We start from the raw sequence: 21,398 nt of genomic DNA, 5'->3' as shown, positions 1-21,398 counted from the left end.
AAGGTGGAGTTGCCCCGAAAGTCCGCAAACCCAGGAGGAAGTTCTCCCATGGAGGTGAAAAGATGCCCAAAATATTTATTTTAAATTTTTATCCCACTCTTCCTCCGAAAGGAGCTCAGGGCAGCAAACATCAAAATGTTAAAAGCAATGCCATTTAAAAGATTTGAATTATTAAAATTTAAAATAAGATAATTTAAAAGAAATTAAATCAACCCAAAATAACTTTAAAAGAGTTGGAATACTCTTACAGTTGCGAACATAAGAGGAGCTTCCTGGATGGAAATGGCTAATGGCCCATGAGCTCCAGGCTCCTCACAGATGCCTCAATGGGTAGACCAGGTCAAGAGCAGAACATTGGGACTCTGCCCAGGAGAGATTACCAGCACCTTGTGTTCAGAAGCATGCTGCCTCCGGTACTCATTTTGGGGTTGCCACGGACTGAATTAGGGCTGGGCAATATCTGGTTTTCAACATCATGATATACCACCAGCTAAACATTGCAATATATTGATATATCACAATGTCTGAAATAAGGGTGGAGCTATGTAGAGGCGTCAGCTGGCTTCACGGTTTTTCCTGCATTTTCGGATAGCACACACTCCGGGCAGCTCCCAACAGAATATTAACAACACAATAAAATATCAAACATTAAAAACTTCCCTAAACAGGGCTGCCTTCAGATGTCTCCTAAAAGTCAGATAGTTCTTTATCTCCTTGACATCTGGTGGGAGGGCATTCCACAGGGCGGGTGCCACTACCGAGAAGGCCCTCTGCCTGGTTCCCTGTAACCTCACTTCTCGCAGGGAGGGAACTGCCAGAAGGCCCTCAGAGCTGGACCTCAGCGTCCAGGCTGAACGATGGCGGTGGAGACGCTCCTTCAGGTATACTGGGCCAAGGCCATTTATGTCAGAAATACATTTCTAGGTCAAAAATTATGAAATTGATATGATAGGGATTTCAAAATTGTTTTCAGATGGTATATTGCCCAGCCCTAGACAGCACCTGTTAGCTATCCAATGCCTGGGTTAACAGGAATGTCTTTCAGCATCTCCAGAAAGTGAATAAATGGATTCATCTCTTTGTAATTTTGTTGTAGCTAAAGGTTCTGAGTTCCATCTTTGGCGTCTCCAGTTAGGGCTGAGATGAGGTTTCCTGCCTGAAACCCTGGAGAGCCTCTGCCAGTCAGTGGACAACACTGAGCTAGATGGCCTCACTCTGTACAAGGCAGAGTGTTCTCCCCTTGAAAACAAGACCTCTTGCTGAGGAAACTGGCAGCCATTGGGCAGGCCAATGTGTCCCTCAAGCACTCAGATCTTGTGTAGGTCCAGCCCCGGACTGGTGGAGCTCCCTTTGGCCTAATCCTGCAGCCTCTTGTGTTCCCATACCCTATAAGAAGCACCATTCTGCAGCCCCCAGAGACACAGAATTTCAAACTTCAAAGAGGTGTCACACGTACACATTTTATTTTACAAAACACCGCTTTCAGGCCATCATAGTCCTGGACAATCAACAGCAAGAGACCAAAAGTGCCTTAAGATATTTTTACAACATACTCAGAAACACCTAAGACATACGGAACCAAGAGACAGGATTGGGAAAGAAGCCAGACTCCTTATTTAAGCAACTCAAGATGAAATCCTTACCTAGGAGTAAGCCCTATTGAACTCAGTAGGGCTTCTGAGCGGAAGGCTACTTGGAAAGAAGCTTTTTTTTGGAGGGGGTTTTCAAAAATGGGAGTTTGGGGACAAGACTTTCAAAGTCACAGCTTAAGTTCTCCTGGGGCAAATACTGATACTCCAAATTGCCTGCTATTTAACAGCTGCATAGTGATTACAAGGGGTGCTACACAGTCCTTTTCGCACCCCACTTCATTGCTCTCCAAAGTGGGGCTCACACCCACTTTTCTTGCTAAGCCAGAGTTTCTGCACTCAGAAAGGATCAGCTAATTAGGTGAGTCTCTTAGTAGCCCCATCATGGCAGGAATTTGGGGCTGTGGCCCAAGGTCCCACTCAGCAGAAGGCACAGAGACCCCCTTCTAAACGCAGTTATGCCACACGCACGACCACCTCGAGAGGGGGACCCCAGAAGACCATTCAGCCTGGGCGGAGGTCACTCAGCCTGGCTCCTTTGCACCAGGCGGTAATAGGGGCCCCTCCGGCTCATCAGCTCAGAGTGAGTCCCCTCCTCCACAACCTCCCCACCCTCCAGGACGACGATCCTGTTCGCGTTTTCCACCGTCTGCATCCGGTGAGCGATCACCAGCACCGCTCTGGCCTGGCCGCTCATCAGTGACTGCTGGATCTGGGGGAAGAAGCCAGAAACCCCCTCTTAGATTTATTTTATTTATTAATTAGGTTTCTATCCCAGCCCTCCTCCAAGAAGCTCAAGGTGACGTATATGGGGCTCTTCCTCACAACCCTGCGAGGTAGCCTAGGCTGAGAGGCAGGGATGGGCTCAAGGTCACCCAATGAGCTTCAAGGCTGAGTGGGGATTTGAACCCGTGTCCCAGTCTAACACACTAACCACTGGCGCTCTCTGTGTGTGAAAGAGAACGAGTCAGAGATTGAGAGATGTTTGTGAGCATTATGGATCTTCCTGTGTTTTCCCACACAAGGATATAGAGCATGGAGTGCTCCACATTATTATTATTATTATTACTATTATTACCCTGCCCATGTTAGGTAGCCCAGAATTTGGGCGGCAGAATAGCATGCAGTCCAGGATAGATATAATTTTGTCATCCTAAGGTTGGCCAAACTGGAAAAATAATGATAGAGAAACTGAAAGGATAAGGTCTAAAAGCTAACTGGCACTGGAAAATGCAAGTCCATTTATTAATATTATAAATATCAATAACATAGGCAAAGGTAAAGAACCCCTGGATGGTTAAGTCCAGTCAACGGTGACTATGGGGTTGTGATGTTCATCTTGCTTTCAGGCCGAGGGAGCCGGCGTTTGTCCACAGACAGCTTTCCGGGTCATGTGGCCAGCAGGACTAAACCGCTTCTGGGGCAGCAGAACAGCGTGATGGAAACCAGAGTACACGGAAATGCCGTTTACCTTCCCGCCGGAGCGGTACCTATATATCTACTTGCACTGGCGTGATTTTGAACTGCTGGGTTGGCAGGAGCAGGGACCGAGCAATGGGAGCTCACCCCGTCGCGGGGATACGAACTGCCAACCTTCTGATTGGCAAGCCCAAGAGGCTCAGTGGTTTAGACCACAGCGCCACCCGCATCCCTACAATAATATAAAACCACCACACCCACTCATGGCTAATACTTCTCATGTCAACCACAATTCCCCCCCCCCCGACACTCACGGCAGCTTCGCTCTCCACATCCAGAGCACTTGTGGCCTCATCCAGCACCAAGACCTTGGGGTTCCGGATCAGGGCCCGGGCGATGGCCAGGCGCTGCTTCTGCCCTGCGGACAGCTGGCCTCCCTTCTCTCCGACATCTGCAGGGAGGCAGGAATGAGAGAGAAGGGGGGAAAACCGCCAGACTAAAGAAAGCCTGTTTGCCAGAGGAGTGGGAGTGGTGGCAGGGGTGCAAAAGGCGAGTCGCAGGTAAAGGAGGATCCCGAACTCCTGGGTTCATTTGATGGAATGGAGTGAGCCGTTGGGTGGAGGGTCGGGCGCAGTGACAAGAGGAGCTGAGGCCCAGAGTCTGGAATTCTCACTCGTCACAAGAGACTGGAGCCCCACCAATTTTCCTGGAGGAATTCAGTGGGCCACAGAAATTCATGTTATCTCAGTGGGGAGAAGAGAGAGTAAGAATCAGGCCCGCTGCCCTTTCTGGAAGGAGAGTGGAGTTTTGCAGAGGCAAAAGGAGACGGGAGGAAAGAGATTTCACCCACCTGCGGCGAACCCTCCTTCCAGCTCATTGATGAAGGCCAAGGCGTTGGCTTCTCTTGCCGCAGCCGCCACCTCTTCCTGGCTGCAATCCTGCACCCCATAGGCGATATTGTCCCGTATGGACCCAGAGAAGAGGACCGGCTCCTGTCCCACCAGCGCCACCTGCAGGCAGAATGAAGTGTGACGACTAGAGAGAAATTGGATTCATTTTGCATTTAAAACACACTCCACCATATTTGCACCTTCTCAAACAATATGAGAACCAAAACACAGCCCGACCTTCTCTGAATTTTGCAACCCTGTTTTCCAACTCAAAGCGTTACAAAAATGTGCATAAAAAGTGATGTTAGCGAAAACAGCCTACAAAAATGCTTTTTATTAGGAGAAATTGCTTGCAAAAATGCGTGCATTAGTCAAATCTGCAGACAATAACATGTTCATTAGGAGAGATTTGCATGGAAATATTTTCATGCAAATTTTTAAAAACAAATCCCACAAATTGCTGCATTAATGTACAGAACTCAATTAAAGTTGGAAAGATGAGAAACTGAGAGAACAGGAAGGGGCAGGTCCTTCCATCCCTTCAAATATCTGAAGGAGGCTCTCGTATCCCCTCTGAGCCATCCCTTCTCAAGGCTCCACAGCCACAGCTGCTCCTTGCAAGCATCTCCTTGTGGGAACTCATCTCCAGTCACCCTCCCCTGGAAAAAGCCACAATTTACAGCTTAAGTACCAGGCTGGGAAGTGTTTGTGTATCACGAAAACTTGGTGGGCATGGCCTTTTGCAACCCACATTTCCTCTCCTGTGCTCAGCCACACTCTGTCGTTTCCTCTTCTGCAAAAGATGCTTCCTGTTTAGTGAAAAACAGAACCGCCTTCCCCGTGCCAATGCCCTTTTAAAATGTTGGGTTTTTTTGGGGGGGGGTTATTGGGCTGTTGTTTTTATTTGGATTATGGATTTTTAAAAAACCATTTATACTTTTCAGATGTATACATTTTACTGATTTTACAGCCATTTTGACATTTTAAAACTTGACTTTCTTCCCCCTCTTTATGCAGTTCCTTAAATTTATTGTTAGTATTTTCTGCCTATCCAGATTAACTTATTTATCTTCTTTAAATATATACTCTTATGTAGCTGCAGGTTATTACAATAATTCTGCCAGTGTTTTTATCTGTTTACAATTTATCTGTAAATATTCAATAAACTATTTCCATTCTTTTATCAAAAAAAACCCCTTGTTATCTTGATTTCTTCTTCTTCCAGTAGAGTTTCACCATTTCTGCATCTTCCATGAGGAAGAATGGATTGTGGATTGTGTGGTTTTATATTATGATTTTATTCTGTAAACTGACCTGAGACCTGAGGGTATACGGCGGAATATAAATTCAATAAATAAAATGAATAATAAATAATAAATAATGAAGAGGAAACAGGAGTTTGATCTCAGCCACACTTCGTGGGCTCCCCGGCTCACCTTGCTGTGCAGGTACTTGTGCTCATAATCCCGGATCGGGACCCCGTCCAGCAGGATCTCCCCAGACTGGGGCTCATAGAAGCGCTCCAGTAGTGCCACGCAGGTGCTCTTCCCACTGCCGTTGAGACCCACCAGCGCCACCACCTCCCTGGGACGGAGCTCAAAGGAGACGTTCTGCGCAGAAGGAGCGAGGAAAGGAGGAAAAACCAGGGCTGTGGTTCACCTATGGAACTCACAGCCACCAGACTGCTATAAACCTAGATGGTGTTTGAAAGACCGTTCTAAAATTCCCAGCGTGGTTTTAACAAGCCACTCCTCTCCACAGGGAACTCTGGGAAATGTAGCTCCGTGAGGGGAATAAGGGGTCTCCCAACCACCCTCAGAACTCTTAGCAAACTACAGTTCCCAGGATGCTTTGGGGTAAGCCAGGACTGTTTAAAGTGGTATGATGCTGCTTTGAACCTTTGGCGCAAATGGGGTTTTAGGAGGGCTGGCCCACCGCATTGGGAGGTCGGTCAAGGGGGTCCCCGTTCTCATTTAAAGAGACAGGCCTCCCCATAAGGCCATGAAGTCCAGAATCTCAAACTGCCTCCCAGCACCCCTGAGCCAAGATTCTCTGCTCCAACATCCTCAGGGGACCAGACTCTTGGCCATGTACCTTTAAGACCTGAAGATCAGGGCGGGAAGGATAGCAGAAGGAGACGTTTCTGAAGGAGACGTGACCTCGGAGGAAATCCGGGGCCAGCGTCCCCTCAGTGCGAACGGACGGTTCCCGGTGCAGGTAGTCAAACACTTTTTCTGCCGCTCCCACATTGCTGAGCGCATCTCCGTATATGTACATCAGGGTCTGTGACAGGAGAAAGAAGAGCAAGACGAGGAGGTCTGTCAATATGCTAAACTTATTTCACAATCCCACAATTAGGGGAGTATTCGCTTTATCCTTCTCTTAAATCCAGGGAGTGTCTCCTCTGCGGAGAGAAAAAGGGATTTATTTATTTTTGGGTGGTGATATGGACTCTTTAAGAGGCAGGAAATAATTGTCCAAGTTACTCTGCTTGAGAATTAAAGACCGTGAATCTCTATCCGTATCGGGACACCTGGGTCTTTTTGCTCATTTCTGGAATTCTGCATGTATCAGGAAGGTATACTTCTCAGATCAATTGGTGGAGTCCCAAATCCACAGTCTCACCCAGTCCAGATTTATCTACAGCTACTTTGTGGACAGGGAGAAGAAGAAGAAGAAGAGTTTGGATTTGATATCCCGCCTTTCACTCACTTTAAGGAGTCTCAAAGCGGCTAACATTCTCCTTTCCCTTCCTCCCCCACAACAAACACTCTGTGAGGTGAGTGGGGCTGAGAGACTTCAGAGAAGTGTGACTAGCCCAAGGTCACCCAGCAGCTGCATGTGGAGAAGCGGAGACGCGAACCCGGTTCACCAGATTACGAGACTCTTAACCACTACACCACACTGGCAATAGGAGGGTAAAAAGATAAAAACCAAACGAGACGTTCTTTCAACGTAGTCTCTTCGGAAACAGCAATTTCCCCTCTCTTTCAGTTTGTTTAAAATATAGGGGGGTCAAAGGAATTAAAAAGGATTTTAAGAGATTCAGAGGTTTTGAAGGTTAAAAGTCCTCAAAATAAGTTTTAAATTAAGTTTTCAAAATGTGGAGATATAGCCAACAGGAAATCAGGGCGAGGGCTGCAAGGCTTTGTTAAAACAAATTTACGACGCTGGCTTCACGAAGTTCTATGGTGCAAATTCCTGGGTTGCCAGAACACATAAAACAACCTTGCCTTCGATAAGAGGAATTTTAAAAAGAAAAAAAGGGGGGGGAGAAGCCAGCAAAGCAAAGCCCTGTCGTGTAATTGAAAGGGAATATGCAGAGCTCTGATAAGGTTTAAAGACGCTCTCAAGGCAAATTTCAAAAAATGAAGTATAAACAACGACAAATGGGAAACACTGGCCTGCGAGTGCGCCAATTGGAGAACAGCCTTTACTGTCATGGATTTTGAAGATGCTCAAATTCAGGACGAAAGGGAGAAACTAGCTAAAAGGAAGGCACATTTGGCAAACTCTCACCGTGATCAACTCCCGCCCAGAAACCTACGAACTCACTGTTAAGACCATGTTTATGGAAGACAATCTTACTCGGCTATGAGGGATCACCAGCGAAGAAGACCTTGGCACCATCTTGGCCCTGGCCCTTCAAGGCCAAAATGGGGGTTGCCTGCAGCTCAAGACATTTTGCCACCTGAGGCAGCAAACCTACAGAGCTGCTGCTGGTTAGTGTAGACAATGCTGAACCAAATGGACAGAAGTCTGACTCAATATAAGGCAGTTCCCTGAAGGATGTAGAAGCAGCAGATGGACACAGTATGAGGCGTATGAAGGGAAGGGAAGGAGCATCGCACCCATTTAAAAAGCTGAAAGCGTGACTCCAATTGCGGAATAGCCGGAATGCCATTCAAGGCTGGAATGCCAGTGCTGTTGCAGCCTCCCGTCGCGGATTTTCACCCACCTGTATGTAGAACCCGAAGTCCATCTGGTAGAGGATGAAGGAGAACAGGTTCCCTTGGGTCATGAGGCCAGAACGGATCTGCTGGTACCCAGAGTGAAGCATGAGCAGTTTCAGACCCAGCTGCAGGAGCTAGAGAGAGAAATTCGGGGGAAGATATTGAGGACTGGCAGCCACCCTGGTAGCCACGTTTGACGGCTTGGCTGTTCTGCTTATCCCTTTCCCCTCCAAGGATGAAATTCAATTCAGTTGGTCTCTAAAAGAGAAGCTATCAAATCTGCACTTTCCCAAAACAAGACATGAACCTAAAGACAGGCAGACTTTGAAATTTAGACTTCTCCAAATTTGGCAATGCACTGCTCCAGCCAAGTAATGTGTATTAGGAGGAAAGGCTTGCAGAAATGTGCCCATTACTTGAAACTGCATATGTTTATTAGGAGAAAGCCACTCTGAAATGAAATGCTCATGTGTGTTTCTAAAAAAGAAAACTCACAAATCGCTGCAGAAATGTGAAGAACAGAATTTAAGATTGCAAAAAGAGAGAAACCGGGAGAATGGACGTTGACAGATTTTCCCCTCCCTCCCAGGTTCTCCAATAGTCAAAGATGCACCCAGTTTAAATCAGAATTAAATAGGCCTGTATCCTTTTGGAAAGTTCTTCGTGATTTCCCCCGTCCTCTTGTTTCTATTTTGGAGCTTCCGGTTGGGCTATGAAAGAGGACCGCTCTGCCCAACCCACGGAAGGCCTTTTGACCAGAAATGCTCAGTTTTTAAAGTTTTTAAAGGAAAAACAGCACAGAGCAGGGAGGTCTTCAGAGTGCACTTAAAGGTCTGAAAGAAAGGGGGCCATGTGCCCCCCACCTAGAAGAGCGTCCCACGTCTGGGGGGTCACCAGCACAAAGACCCTTTCACCTTCCAGCCTGATTTATCCCACGAGTAGGTATATGAGAAGGGACGCGGGTGGCGCTGTGGTCTAAACCACTGAGCCTTGGGCTTGCCGATCAGAAGGTTGGTGGTTCGAATCCCCGTGACGGGGTGAGCTCCCGTTGCTCGGTCCCTGCTCTTGCCAACCTAGCAGTTCGAAAGCACGTCAAAGTGCAAGTAGATAAATAGGTACTGCTCCAGCAGGAAGGTAAACGGCGTTTCCGTGTGCTGCTCTGGTTTGCCAGAAGCGGCTTAGTCATGCTGGCCACAGGACCTGGAAGCTGCACACCGGCTCCCTCAGCCAGTAAAGTGAGATGAGCACTGCAACCCCAGAGTCGTTCACGACTGGACCTAATGGTCAGGCGTCCCTTTACCTTTTTAGGTATATGAGAAGGGATTGTAGGATGTTGAATTCCCCATGTGAGACTGGCCTTGCCTGCCTGTGGGCCTGATTCTGCCCCCTGCCATACCTCCTCACCCTGTACATCCATAAACAAACTGGCCAGTATGAAGACACTACAAGCAACCTGTAGGTGGATTCCTATGAGGCAAGACACAGTTATAACAGCAAGAACCGTTATTAAACTAACAGAACTGGACAACAGGGGCAAAGCAACTGCTTATATACATTTCTGAAGGCCTGGCCCACTCCCAACGTGATTGGCTGTCTATACTTCTAAACTGCAAATCATAACTCAGAGTTTAAGGCCCAATGGCAGAGGCCCAAATCCTGAAATGTTCTGTGATTGGATATCATGTATCGAATCCGAATGCAGGAGCTCAGAATCCTTAGTCCAGACTCAAGCTCAGGCAAACACAGACCACTGAATACATAACACCAACAACGCTCAATATTGCAACGTGAACAGTGACCTTGAAAAAGCTGCCAAGCTGATTGGACAATGGAAGAACCAAAGAAAGGGGTGCTGTTTCCAGAAAGCTCTCCTGCCACAGCTCTCCTTGAGAGGATGCTTGTCCCCTTCCTGACCTCCCCAAGCCTCTCTCTACACAAGACCCCAAGGACTCACCCGTCTGAGGAGCAAGTAGACAGCCCTCTCCCAATCTCTCCGGTCCTTCAGCCGGTGGGTCTCGGCCAAGGCCGCATCGTAGCGCTCAGACTCCTCCTCCTCCGTGGCGAAACTGCGCACCGTCTCAACGGAGGAGACCGTCTCCCGCACCACCTCCCCAGAACGCGCCAGGGAGTCCTGGATCGCCTGCAGAAGAACCTGGAGAAAGCAAAGGGGAGAGTTTAGGAGCCTGCGCTAAACGCCAGAAGAGGGCAGACTACCGGGTTTGGCTGCAAGATTCCATTGCTTCAGAGTACGCACACATTAAAGAATGTTCAAAGCCCATTTCTCCCTCTCAAAAGAACATTGGAAACTGTAGTTTATCCCTCACCCCTAACAAACTACACTTCCCAGGATTCCTTTAGGGGTGTGTGCTTTAGCTTACCTTAACATGTTTTAATGTTGTATTTTAATCTTGTTTTTAAGTTGTATTCATTCAACTTGTTTTTATTATTGCTTGTTAGCCACCCTGAGCCCAGCCTTGGCTGGGGAGGGCGGGGTATAAATAAATTTTTATTTTATTATTATTATTATTATTATTATTATTATTATTATTATTAACATGACTGATTGACAACAGGGTTCAACAGACTACAACTCCCAGCATCCCTGACCACTGGCCCTGCTGGTTGGGGCTGATGGGAGTTGTAGTCCAACAGTTTCTAGACGGCACCAGGCTCCTTATCTCTGGTCCACAGCATTACCAAATCCAAAGAGACCAGCAAGTCGACCACAACTCCCTTCCATTCCGTTTATTTTTAAATATTTAATACTCCCTGTCATGTAAAAAAAAACATCCAGGCAGCATAGAAAAATAAAACCAAGCAGCAGTGGAAATATTCAATGTGCTAAAAACAGCCAGATGTAACAAAAGTTTAAAAATCATAACAGCTGGCCTCACAAGCAGAGTCAAACACAAAGGCTCCTTAGGGAAGATCACTTCTTCTTTTTTAACAATTTTTATTAGTTTTCAGTTACAATAATCCAGTGGTAGCCTCATTATAACGTTGCCATATCATAATACAAGCACCAATCCCAATCATTCAGGTGCCAAATTATATGATTTAGGTGGCCTCCTGCATGCTAGAATTGATGGGCTTGATGATTTCCTTTGTTTCTGTGTTCCAAAATCTCATCCAACTCAATTACACTCTAGTCAAATTAACAATCCCTTATTCAACAACTGCAATATTAACGACATCCACTCGTCTTGACACATTAAATGATTTATTAACCCATAGGTGAAGCATTCAAACTATATCCTTCTTCCTCCTGCATGTGTCAGTTATTCTGTCCGTGGTATTCCTTCCTGCCCTTGTAAAATGTTATGTCTATCTATTCCCTAGACTGGTAACTGGGAGCGGCCGCCAAGACCATGTAACACCGGTCCTGAAAGACCTACACTGGCTCCCAGTACGTTTCTGAGCACAATTCAAAAGTATTGGTGCTGACCTTTAAAGCCCTAAACGGCCTCGGTCCAGTATGCCTGAAGGAGCATCTCCACCTCCATTGTTCTGCCCGGACACTGAGGTCCAGCTCCGAGGGCCTTCTGGCGGTCCCCTCACTGCAAGAAGTGAGGTTACAGGGAACCAGGCCTTTTCGGTGGTGGCACCCTACCTGTGGAACACCCTCCCATCAGATGTCAAAGAGAAAAACAACTACCAAACTTTTAGAAGACATCTGAGGGCAGCCCTGTTTAGGAAAGCTTTTAATGTTTAATAGGTTACTGTATTTTGGTGTTCTGTTGGAAGCTGCCCAAAGTGGCTGGGGAAACCCAGCCAGATGGGCGGGGTACAGTGGTACCTCAGGTTAAGTACTTAATTCGTTCCGGAGGTCCGTACATAACCTGAAACTGTTCTTAACCTGAAGCACCACTTTAGCTAATGGGACCTCCTGCTGCTGCTGCTGTGCCGCCAGAGCACGATTTCTGTTCTCATCCTGAAGCAAAGTTCTTAACCTTAAGCACTATTTCTGGGTTAGCGGAGTCTGTAACCTGAAGTGTATGTAACCCGAGGTACCACTGTATTCCTTCCTGCCCTTGTAAAATGTTATGTCTATCTATTCCCACTTCTCACATCCACGCCATATATATATAAAGCACCCTTACAGCAGTCACGGCCTCCCCCAAAGAATTCTGGGAATTGTACCTTGTTAAGGGCGCTGGGAGAAATAGCTCTGTGAGTGGCCTCCTATTAACTCTCATTGCATTTAGTTCCCATAATTCTATAGTTCCCAGAATTCTTTGGGGGAAGCCTTGACTATTAAAATGTGTGGCATTGGTGTCACCCCTCTGATGGGACCCTGCCTCTCGTCCAGAGGGAGGGGCTATCTCTCCAAGGTTTGGAAAACAGGGAACAGCAATCCCTGGGAAGACGCTCCCCTTTCCTTTCTTGCACTCGCAGCTCCCAGTCTCCCCCCGCCTGCTCTCAAGGGCCCCCTCACCTTGTAGCGGGCATCGTAGACCTTCTGGGCCGCCAGCATGACCGGCACCTCAACGAGGGTGAGCAAGGTCAGGCGCCACGAGAGGCCAAGCATGAAGGCGCAGAGCCCACAGACCTTGAAAAGGCTGCGGAGGAAGATGTTGGCGTTGAGAGGCACCCAGCGGCTCATCATGGTGGTGTCTCTGGAGAGGCGGGAGGTCAGGTCTCCTGCGGGGCGAAAGGAGAGGCTGCTCAGAGCCGGGAGACTGGAGGGATCAAAAGCGCATTCTAAAAATTCTACAAATATCTCAATATGGAAATAATAATAAAATTTCACTGATTGACTTCCATCGCTTACACTGCACTTCCTAAATACATTTTAAGCAAGATTGCAGAATAAACTTGGAAGAAATTCTTCCAACTTTTCTTCTTCTTCTTTTCTCTTTATTTTTTCTTCCTCTTTTTTCTTTTCTTCTTTTTTCTCTTTAGTTCCTTTCTTCATATATGTGTGCTTATTTGAAATATATATGTATGTGTGCATTTGCAATATTTTGCTTATAAAGATAAGGGGACCCCTGACCATTAGGTCCAGTCATGACTGACTCTGGGGTTGCAGCGCTCATCTCGCTTTACTGGCCGAGGGAGCCGGCATACAGCTTCCGGGTCATGTGGCCAGCAGGACTAAGCCGCTTCTGGCAAACCAGAGCAGCACACAGAAACGCCGTTTACCTTCCCGCCGGAGCGGTACCTATTTATCTACTTGCACTTTGACGTGCTTTCAAACTGCTAGGTTGGCAGGAGCTAGGACTGAGCAACAGGAGCTCACCCCGTCGCGGGGATTTGAACCGCCAACCTTCTGATCGGCAAGTTCTAGGCTCTGTGCTTTAACCCACCCACGTCCCCTTTTGCTTATATTTTGCTTATATTTTGTAACAATTGTGTTAAATAAATTAAAATCTTTAAAAGGTGCATTCTAATAAAAAATATTTTTTTTAAAAAGCTCTGCCCGAGACAAGACGGATAACAGCAACAACTGGGGAAAAGAAAGACAGAACATCTTGCAAGGACAGGAAGAAAAACCTATTTCTCTCTATTGTTGATTGTTGTGACTATTTCTTTCTGTGCATGAGAAGGTGAAAAGAAAAACACTTTTCTAAGAAAAGGATGGAAAGGAGAAATAGTTGGTGGATAAGCAGATGGAGGGATGGAGAGACAGACCGACGGATGCATAAAGTCCTTTGATGAACAGATGAAGGAAAGAAGACACTGTTGATGTCCTGTAACTCCCATCATTCCTGCCCACTCGGCATGCTGGCTAGGGATGATGGGAGTTGGGGTCCCATAATATTCAGAGGGCATCAGGATATTCCTTACCTCTGAACTCGGCAGCAAAAACCAACGTGAACCGAGTTGCCCGCTTGAGTGCTGGAGCAGGATCTTGGGAGACCCAAGTTCAAATCCTGGAAAGCCTCACATCTTGGCGTTCCTCATGGAGCCTCAGTTATGCCACCCATAAAATGGGAATATTTAAGGCCCAGTCATAACAGGGGTGTTGCAAGGATGAACCACCACAAGCGCTCTGTATGTGCACTAGAGGCATAGCTGTCAACTTTTCCATTTTCTTGCGAGGAATCCTATTTGGAATAAGGGAATTCCCCTTTTAAAAGGGGAAAAGTTGGCAGCTATGACTAGTGGACACTCAGGAGGCTGGACTGAAAGGCCGGCCTGGGTTTGGAGCTAGGGGGCTCTCACCTGTTTTCACCTCCTGGAAGAAGGCCAGGTCTTGCCGGACGAGAGAAGAGAAGAGGCGGCTTCGGATCCGGATGATGGCCCGGGAGATGGACATCGTGAAGAGTCCCCCACGCGCACCGGCAGACAGCGAGCTGGAACGGAAATGGAGACTGCTCTACAAACGGAAACTGTGAATGTGTGAGTCCCACTCTGGAGGGAAATGGCAAAATCGGAGCTTCTGCCGCCCCCCAAAAATGTGATCACCTTTTTGAGTCACATTCTGGAAATGTGGGGGGTTTTCCTTTGCAGTAGAAAGGATTCTCCAAGCACCCCCTTCCCCCCCGAACAGCTTTCTGAATTCAATTTAATTACAAAGAAATAATTAAACTCCCCAGATTATGATAAAGCTGAACAACCCCAGCCGAGCTGAGCCAGGGCTCCTTTGGGGGGGGGGGCAGGGGGTGTTGTCAGGAAGAAACCCACCTTCCGAGCGACACCAGGCACATGAAGAAGATGGCGGACGAGAAGGCATCTGAGTCGTACTTCTTGCCCAAGATGTCAATCAAGCGTCCCGTGTAGTAAGGGATGAAAGTTTCACCTGCAAAGAGTTTGTGCTTTGAAGATAGGGAGGGGGGACTGTTTGGAACACAGGAAGAGCCCATTCACCCCATTAACACCTCCCTGCACAGACAGGCAGAGCTTCTCCAAGATTTGAGAGCCGCCCAGAACTATAAAAGACCATAGTTTAATGTTAGAAGGTTCCACACTCAATTTCAGATGGAGGCATATTGCCCATCTGAAATAATAATAATATACTATTATATAATATATAATATTATTTCAGATGGGGGACATGGCTTTATCTGAAATTGAGCTTGGAACCTTCTAACATTAAACTATGGTCTTTTATTTCCTTTTTACCCATTAATTTTTATTTGTCTACAAAATTAAAACACATCAAAACCAAAGTAAACTTAATTTAATACACGCCCCCCCCTAAATGGATTCCCCACACTCTCAGATATATTCCATTCCTTCGCCTTTTACATGCTACTTATTTTACAGATTTATCTCTAATTTGAGGGACGTGGGTGGCGCTGTGGTCTAAACCACTAAGATTAGGGCCTGCCGATCAGAAGGTCAGCAGTTCAAATCCCCGCAACAGGGTGAGCTCCCGTTGCTTGGTCCCAGCTCCTGCCCACCTAGCAGTTCAAAGGCACATCAAAGTGCAAGTAGATAACTAGGTACCGCTCCAGTGGGAAGTTAAACGGTGTTTCCGTGCGCTGCTCTGGTTCGCCAGAAGCGGCTTAATCATGCTGGCCACATGACCTGGAAGCTGTACACCGACTCCCTCGGCCAATAAAGTGAGATGAGCGCCGCAACCTCAGAGTCGTCCACGACTGGACCTAATGGTCAGGGGTCCCTTTACCTTTACCTATCTCTAATTTAGAGTTCCCATATTGCAGAAAGGTGTTCAGCTTTTTTTTTAGTTTTACACAAAAAACTATTTATAAGGAACTTTGCCAAAATCTACACTTCCTGCATGGCTTGCCATACACCCACATTTTCCCGGACGTTCCAACGATTTCCGCCCCGGCCAAATCCTGGCTGTGTCCGGGAAATTCCTAACATATGGCAGCCCTACTCTAATTAACTCCTCATCCCTCAGCTGTTCCTTTACCAGTTCCTGCATATAGATAAAACAAAATTACAGTGGAACCTCGGTTTATGAATGCGCCTTCGAAGTTGAACAGCTTCCGCTGAGTGTTTCTCAGTCAAATTTTCCCAACCGCCCATTGTGCTTCGGTTGTTGAACATTTCGGAAGTCAAACGGTCTTCCGGAATGGATTATATTCGATAACTGAGGTTCTACTGTATATCAAAGAACGACGAGTGAGGTTATAGTAATTTAAATCTTTCATTCTTCTTTCCACCCCGCATTATCCCTCATAGTTTCCAGCCTCTGCCTGTTTGTGCGAACCTTTTGAGCAGAGAGTCTTCCTTTCCAAACACAAACCAGATTATTTCCTTTCCCTGTTCAGTCTTTGTTATTGAGTTACAACCTCTCAAGGCCATTATTTACATTTCACTGGCAAAAAAGCTTTTACAGCCTGTGTGGAAAGGAGGTGTACCATACATACGGTCTTCTATTTCCAAATACAGTGGTACCTCGGGTTACATATGCTTCAGGTTACAGACTCCGCTAAGCCAGAAATAGTGCTTCAGGTTAAGAACTTTGCTTCAGGATGAGAACAGAAATCACGCAGCGGCGGTAGCGGGAGGCCCCATTAGCTAAAGTGGTGTTTCAGGTTAAGAACAGTTTCAGGTTAAGTACGGACCTCCGGAACGAATTAAGTTCTCAACCCAAGGTACCACTGTAATATGTCTCTCTCTCTCTCTCTCTCTCTCTCTCTCTCTCTCTCTCTCTCTCACACACACACACACACACACACACACACACACACAGGCAAACCAACCCTACTCACAAAGCACAGCCGTGGTAAGGAAGAAAAACGCCCCTGCGATGTAGGACACATCTGGGCGGAAGAGCTTCACCAGCTTCCAGAGGGTGGCCTTGTCTTCTCCTCCCTTGTTCTCCTCCTCCTCCTCCTCCCTTTGCCCCAGGACGTCCCAGATGATGTGGGCCAGAACCACTGCCCCATAGCCCAGCAGGAGCCAGGACCGAGGGGCTGACGACAGCAGGAACGGAGGGTCTCCAAAGCAGCGCCCCACGGCGAGATAGAGGGGCTGCAGCAGGCTCACAGCAGCCAGGCCTGCGAGGGGCATCGGGGAGGGCCAGGTCAGGGAGAGGACCCCCCGGGCCCCACAGAGTACCAGCAGGCGCAGAGCCGCCTCCAGCCAGGCCGCAGGGACCCCCAGGGAGGCCAAGGCAGAGCGCTGGAGATCTAGCAAGGGGAGAAGGACCATGTCGCACAGGATGAGAGGGACGGCCAGCTTCAAGGGGGCAGGTAGCATCATGGCGGCTGAGTCTGGGGAGAGAAGGAATGGCCAGGTGTAATTAAGAGTCTGAAATGTGAAAGAGAGTTTGTCTAGGGAGGATCTCAGCAGCCTAACCCACACTTTGCTGCCACCGCCGAGAGTGCTGGAACGGAGACCTGCTCCCTGCTGCAAGGCCCATTTCCACCTGGCCTAGGGGGCGGAGCCCCGGCTCACCTTGAACAGCTAAAAGAGGCTCCTGGGAGGCCACTGGGACGTTGCTGGGTTGGGCCAACTGGTTAAAATGTTTAAAACGTTTTCCTCTGTTCTGTTTTTTTCAGGTTGGTGTTGGTCAAATGTTTACTTGGGGCTGGCGGTTATTTTGAGTAGAACTGTAAACTTTTTATTCTTGTTATTGTTACTGGTTGCTATTGATTTATTGGTTTGTTTGTTGCTTGTACAGTGGTGCCTCGCAAGACGAAATTAATCCGTTCCGCGAGTCTCTTCGTCTTGCGTTTTTTTCGTCTTGCGAAGCACGGCTATTAACGGCTTAGCGGCTATTAGTGGTTTAGCGGCTATTAACGGCTTAGCGGCTATTAACGGCTTAGCGGCTTTAAGGAAAAGGAAACAAACTCACAAGAACTCGCAAGACGTTTCGTCTTGCGAAGCAAGCCCATAGGGAAATTCGTCTTACGGAACAACTCAAAAAACGCAAAACCCTTTCGTCTAGCGAGTTTTTCGTCTTGCGAGGCATTCCTCTTGCGGGGCACCACCGTATAGGATTTTTTTTTTTATGTTTGAAGTTTTGTTGTGTTTTTATATATGTTGTAAGCTGCCCAGAGTGGCTGGGGAAACCCAACCAGATGGGCAGGATATAAATTTAACACCAACACCAATAATAATAGTAATAATAATAATAATAATAATAATAATAATAACAATAATAATAATATAGTTGCACCAAGGATCACAAATGCCTTGGCAGTCGAATGTTTTGGCTCCCAAACGCTGCAAACCCGGAAGTGAGTATTTTGGTTGCAAATGTTCTTTGGAACCCGAACGTCCAGCAAGGCTTCCAATTGGCTGCAGGAAGCTCCTGCAGCCAATCAGAAGCTGCGCCTTGGTTGTGGAACAGCTGAACGGACTTCCAGATCAGATTCCATTTGAGTTCTGAGGTACGACTGTAATAAGATGTCCTCCCTCAGATGTCAAGGAAATAAACAACTATCTGACTTTTAGAAGACATCTGAAGGCAGCCCTGTTTAGGGAAGTTTTTAATGTTTGATGTTTTATCTTGTTTTTAATATTGTGTTGGGAGCCGCTCAGAGTGGCTGGGGAGAGCCGGCCAGATGGGCGGGGTATAAATAATAAATTATCATCACCATCAAAGCTGAATTCCACTTCCCCATGCGACACTCCCCCCAAAGGTGGCGGGACCACAACACCCATCAGTGCCAGCCAACATAGACAGTGGCTGAGGATGATGGGAACTGTAGTACCAGGGTACCAGGTTGAGGTTCCTCACCCCTGGCCTAAAGGGATGCCAGGCACAAATCCCACCCTCCAGACGCTTTCTGTCAGTCCCAGTTACCCATCTGTAAAATGGGCATGGCAGTGTCCTCACCAGCAAGTAGCACAATCCTATCTATGTTCACCCAGAAACAACTCCCAGTGTGTTCAATGGAGTCCACTGGGGTCTTGGTGGGTTCTCATGAGAGCAGCTACTGGATAGCTCAGTCAGTAGAGAATGAGACTCTTAATCTCAGGGTTGTGGGTTCAAGACCCACCTTTGGCAAAAGATTCCTGCATTGAGGGGGTTGGACTAGATGACCCCTGTGGTTCCTTCCAGCCCTGTGATTCTATGACTGTTGAGCACTTTTCAAAATAAAATTGCACTGTGCTTAAGGAGGAGCCAGAGGTAAGCTATCCTATGGCACTTAAAGAGCAATCCTAACATCTGTGGGCTACTTTTAAAATGAGGCTGCATTTTAAATTGCATTTTAACCTGTATTTTAAATTGGTTTTTTCCCCCTTTTCCTATTATGTTTTTACTGTAATTTTACTGGTGTTAGCCACCCTGAGCCCAGCTCTGGTCGGGGAGGATGGGGTATAAATAATAATAATAATAATAATAATAATAATAATAATAATAATAATAATAATAATAATTATTATTATTATTATTATTATTATTATTATTATTATTATTATTATTATAATAACAGCATGAACGTCACAGAACTTCAGTTCCCTGGGAAAAGGGATTGATTGTTAAACTCCTCTGGGAACCGAAATCTCCTACCAACTTTCTGAAGCCTGAAACGACAGTTCCCAGAAGGCTTTGGGAGAGGACAGGACTGTTTAAGGCAATATTATACAGTACTGCTTAAATGAATAGTACACATGAGGCCCGTTACTCAGAAGTAACTCCCTACTGAAATCAAGGGGGCTTACTCTTACCTCTGAGTTAGACTGCCCAAGACTGCGCAGAAAGTGATAAAAACATTTCAAGACCCAAAAGAAGCCACTTTCCTAACTTTGAGGGGCTTTTCTAGTTTGGGGCATTTTGCTGCGAAGAGACGGACAGGGCTGCCCTTTCTGGAACCGGGTTCTTTCTTGTCACAGTTATTATTATTTTTTCCCATCTCCGATCAGAAAATAAAACTGAAACGGGATGGTTTTAAAAGGTGGGGAAATATTTATTGTGGGGCGAATTTTTATTGTGTGTTTGTGTGTGTCCCAGCCTTGCAAAAATGGAGATCCGATCTCAGGGACTACAAATTATTTTACATTAAGTAACCCGCCCCCCCGCAAAGAAGAAATCAAACATTGCGCGAGGGCCTCTTTTGCAACATCTCCCCGATTTGCATTGAAAAACCCCCGCGTTTGATGCACCCCCCCAGCCAGCCCCCCCCCTTGATGCCCTTATCCTGGGTCTCCCACCCCACAGCCCCCTGGCCTTCCTCTCCCTGCCCGCCTTACCTGCCCTCCGGTCTCCCAGGGAGGAACTGCGCTCTTCTGCGCTCGCGGGGGCTCGAACCGGCGCCCACTTTCGCTTTCGAAAGGGGAAATCCAGCCGCTTCCCTTCCCCCGCCCACGCGGCCGCGCTCCCCGCTTCGGCCGCCAGAGGGAGCCCGCCGCCTGCGCTTTAGAAAACCTCCATCGCAAGCTGTTCTCAAACTCTTGGCTGACATTTTCAGGAAAAATGTTTGCTCGCGCCGCTCCCAGTTTTTTTTATTGATACGAAATACATTGGAGACCAACTCGCAACAGTGCTCGATTTATAGCACAGGACGCAAATACTTTGTAATATGAGTGTGGGGCATCCATAAAGTATAAAACATGGGTAGGCAAACTAAGGCCTGGGGGCCGGATCCAGCCCCATCGCCTTCTCAATCTGACCCACAGACGGTATGGGAATCAGCATGTTTTTACATGAGTAGAATGCATAGCTGTCAACTTTCAGATTTGAAAATAAGGGATCAGCAGCCTCACCTGTCCCAGGGACAGACTATGGGATATCTAACAATCCGGGATAGCAGCGGGAAGCAGCGGGAAACAGCACTGGAATAAGTGATTTCCCGCAAAAAAAAAAAAAAGGGAAGGTTGACAGCTATAGTAGAATGCATCCTTTTATTTAAAATGCATCTCTGGGTTATTTGTGGGGCCTGCCTGGTGTTTTCACATGAGTAGAATGTGTCCTTTTATTTAAAATGCATCTCTGGGTTATTTGTGGGGCATAGGAATACATTCATTTCCCCCACCCCAAAATATAGTCTGGCCCCCCCAAAAGGTCTGAGGGACAGTGGACCAGCCCCCTGCTGAAAAAGTTTGCTGACCCCTGGTCTAAAACATTGCAGCTACGGAAGAACAGGAACCATTCCCAAAATATAAACGAATCTCATACCTATCACGTACCTTAAGTAGGTATACAAACTGGACAAGAAATGTGAGCTTGCAATATCACTTGATGCTCTTGCTCTCATTTGGAAAAGATATCTCTACTGAACAACCATAGCTGTCAACTTTTCCTTTTTCTTGTGAGGAATCCTATTCAGAATAAGGGAATTTAAAAAAAGGGAAACGTTGGCAGCTATGTGAACAACTCCCTGCTAGATTTTATCAGCCACGATGGGCAGGGATTAAAGTCAGACCCTCCAGGTATCCCTATTTTCCAGGGAGGGTCCCGGATTTCCAGAACTTGCCCCAGTTTCTGATTTGATCCCAAAATGTCCCACTTTTCCTTAGGACGTCCCTATTTTCATGAGAAAAAGGGTGGAGGGTACAGAGTTATGCGACGAGGATGAGAACAGAAAATGCACAACGGCGGCACGGCGGCAGTGGGAGGCCCCATTAGCTAAAGTGGTGCTTCAGGTTAAGAACGGTTTCAGGTTAAGAATGGACCTCTGGAATGAATTAAGTTCTTAACCCGAGGTACCACTGTATATGGTGTTAAGATGCCCAGA

At 47.0% G+C, this 21,398-nt stretch overlaps 1 protein-coding gene across 2 annotated transcripts; it reads right to left on the bottom strand.

Annotated features, from left to right (window-relative positions):
• Positions 1–1,446: 1,446 nt before the first annotated feature.
• On the bottom strand, positions 1,447–20,039 carry TAP2 (transporter 2, ATP binding cassette subfamily B member). Of its 2 annotated transcripts, none has more exons than XM_083491857.1 (12): positions 19,915–20,039; positions 16,482–16,985; positions 14,479–14,593; positions 14,017–14,147; positions 12,287–12,492; positions 9,806–10,003; positions 7,857–7,985; positions 5,993–6,181; positions 5,335–5,508; positions 3,859–4,018; positions 3,323–3,459; positions 1,447–2,301 (listed from the first exon to the last, which is right to left on the bottom strand). In XM_083491857.1, exons 2-12 carry the CDS (start codon positions 16,972–16,974, stop codon positions 2,110–2,112), a joined length of 2,124 nt encoding a protein of 707 aa, XP_083347983.1. In that variant the 5' UTR covers positions 16,975–16,985; positions 19,915–20,039; the 3' UTR covers positions 1,447–2,109. The 2 variants fall into 2 exon arrangements, with proteins under 2 accessions (XP_083347983.1, XP_083347982.1); XM_083491856.1 differs by lacking the exon at positions 19,915–20,039 and adding an exon at positions 17,170–17,222.
• Positions 20,040–21,398: the final 1,359 nt, after the last annotated feature.

The sequence above is a fragment of the Podarcis liolepis genome, assembly GCF_965112155.1.
Source record: "Podarcis liolepis genome assembly, chromosome: 2".
NCBI classification, from domain to species: Eukaryota; Metazoa; Chordata; class Lepidosauria; order Squamata; family Lacertidae; genus Podarcis; species Podarcis liolepis.
This window is presented reverse-complemented; position numbering and strand designations above follow the sequence as displayed.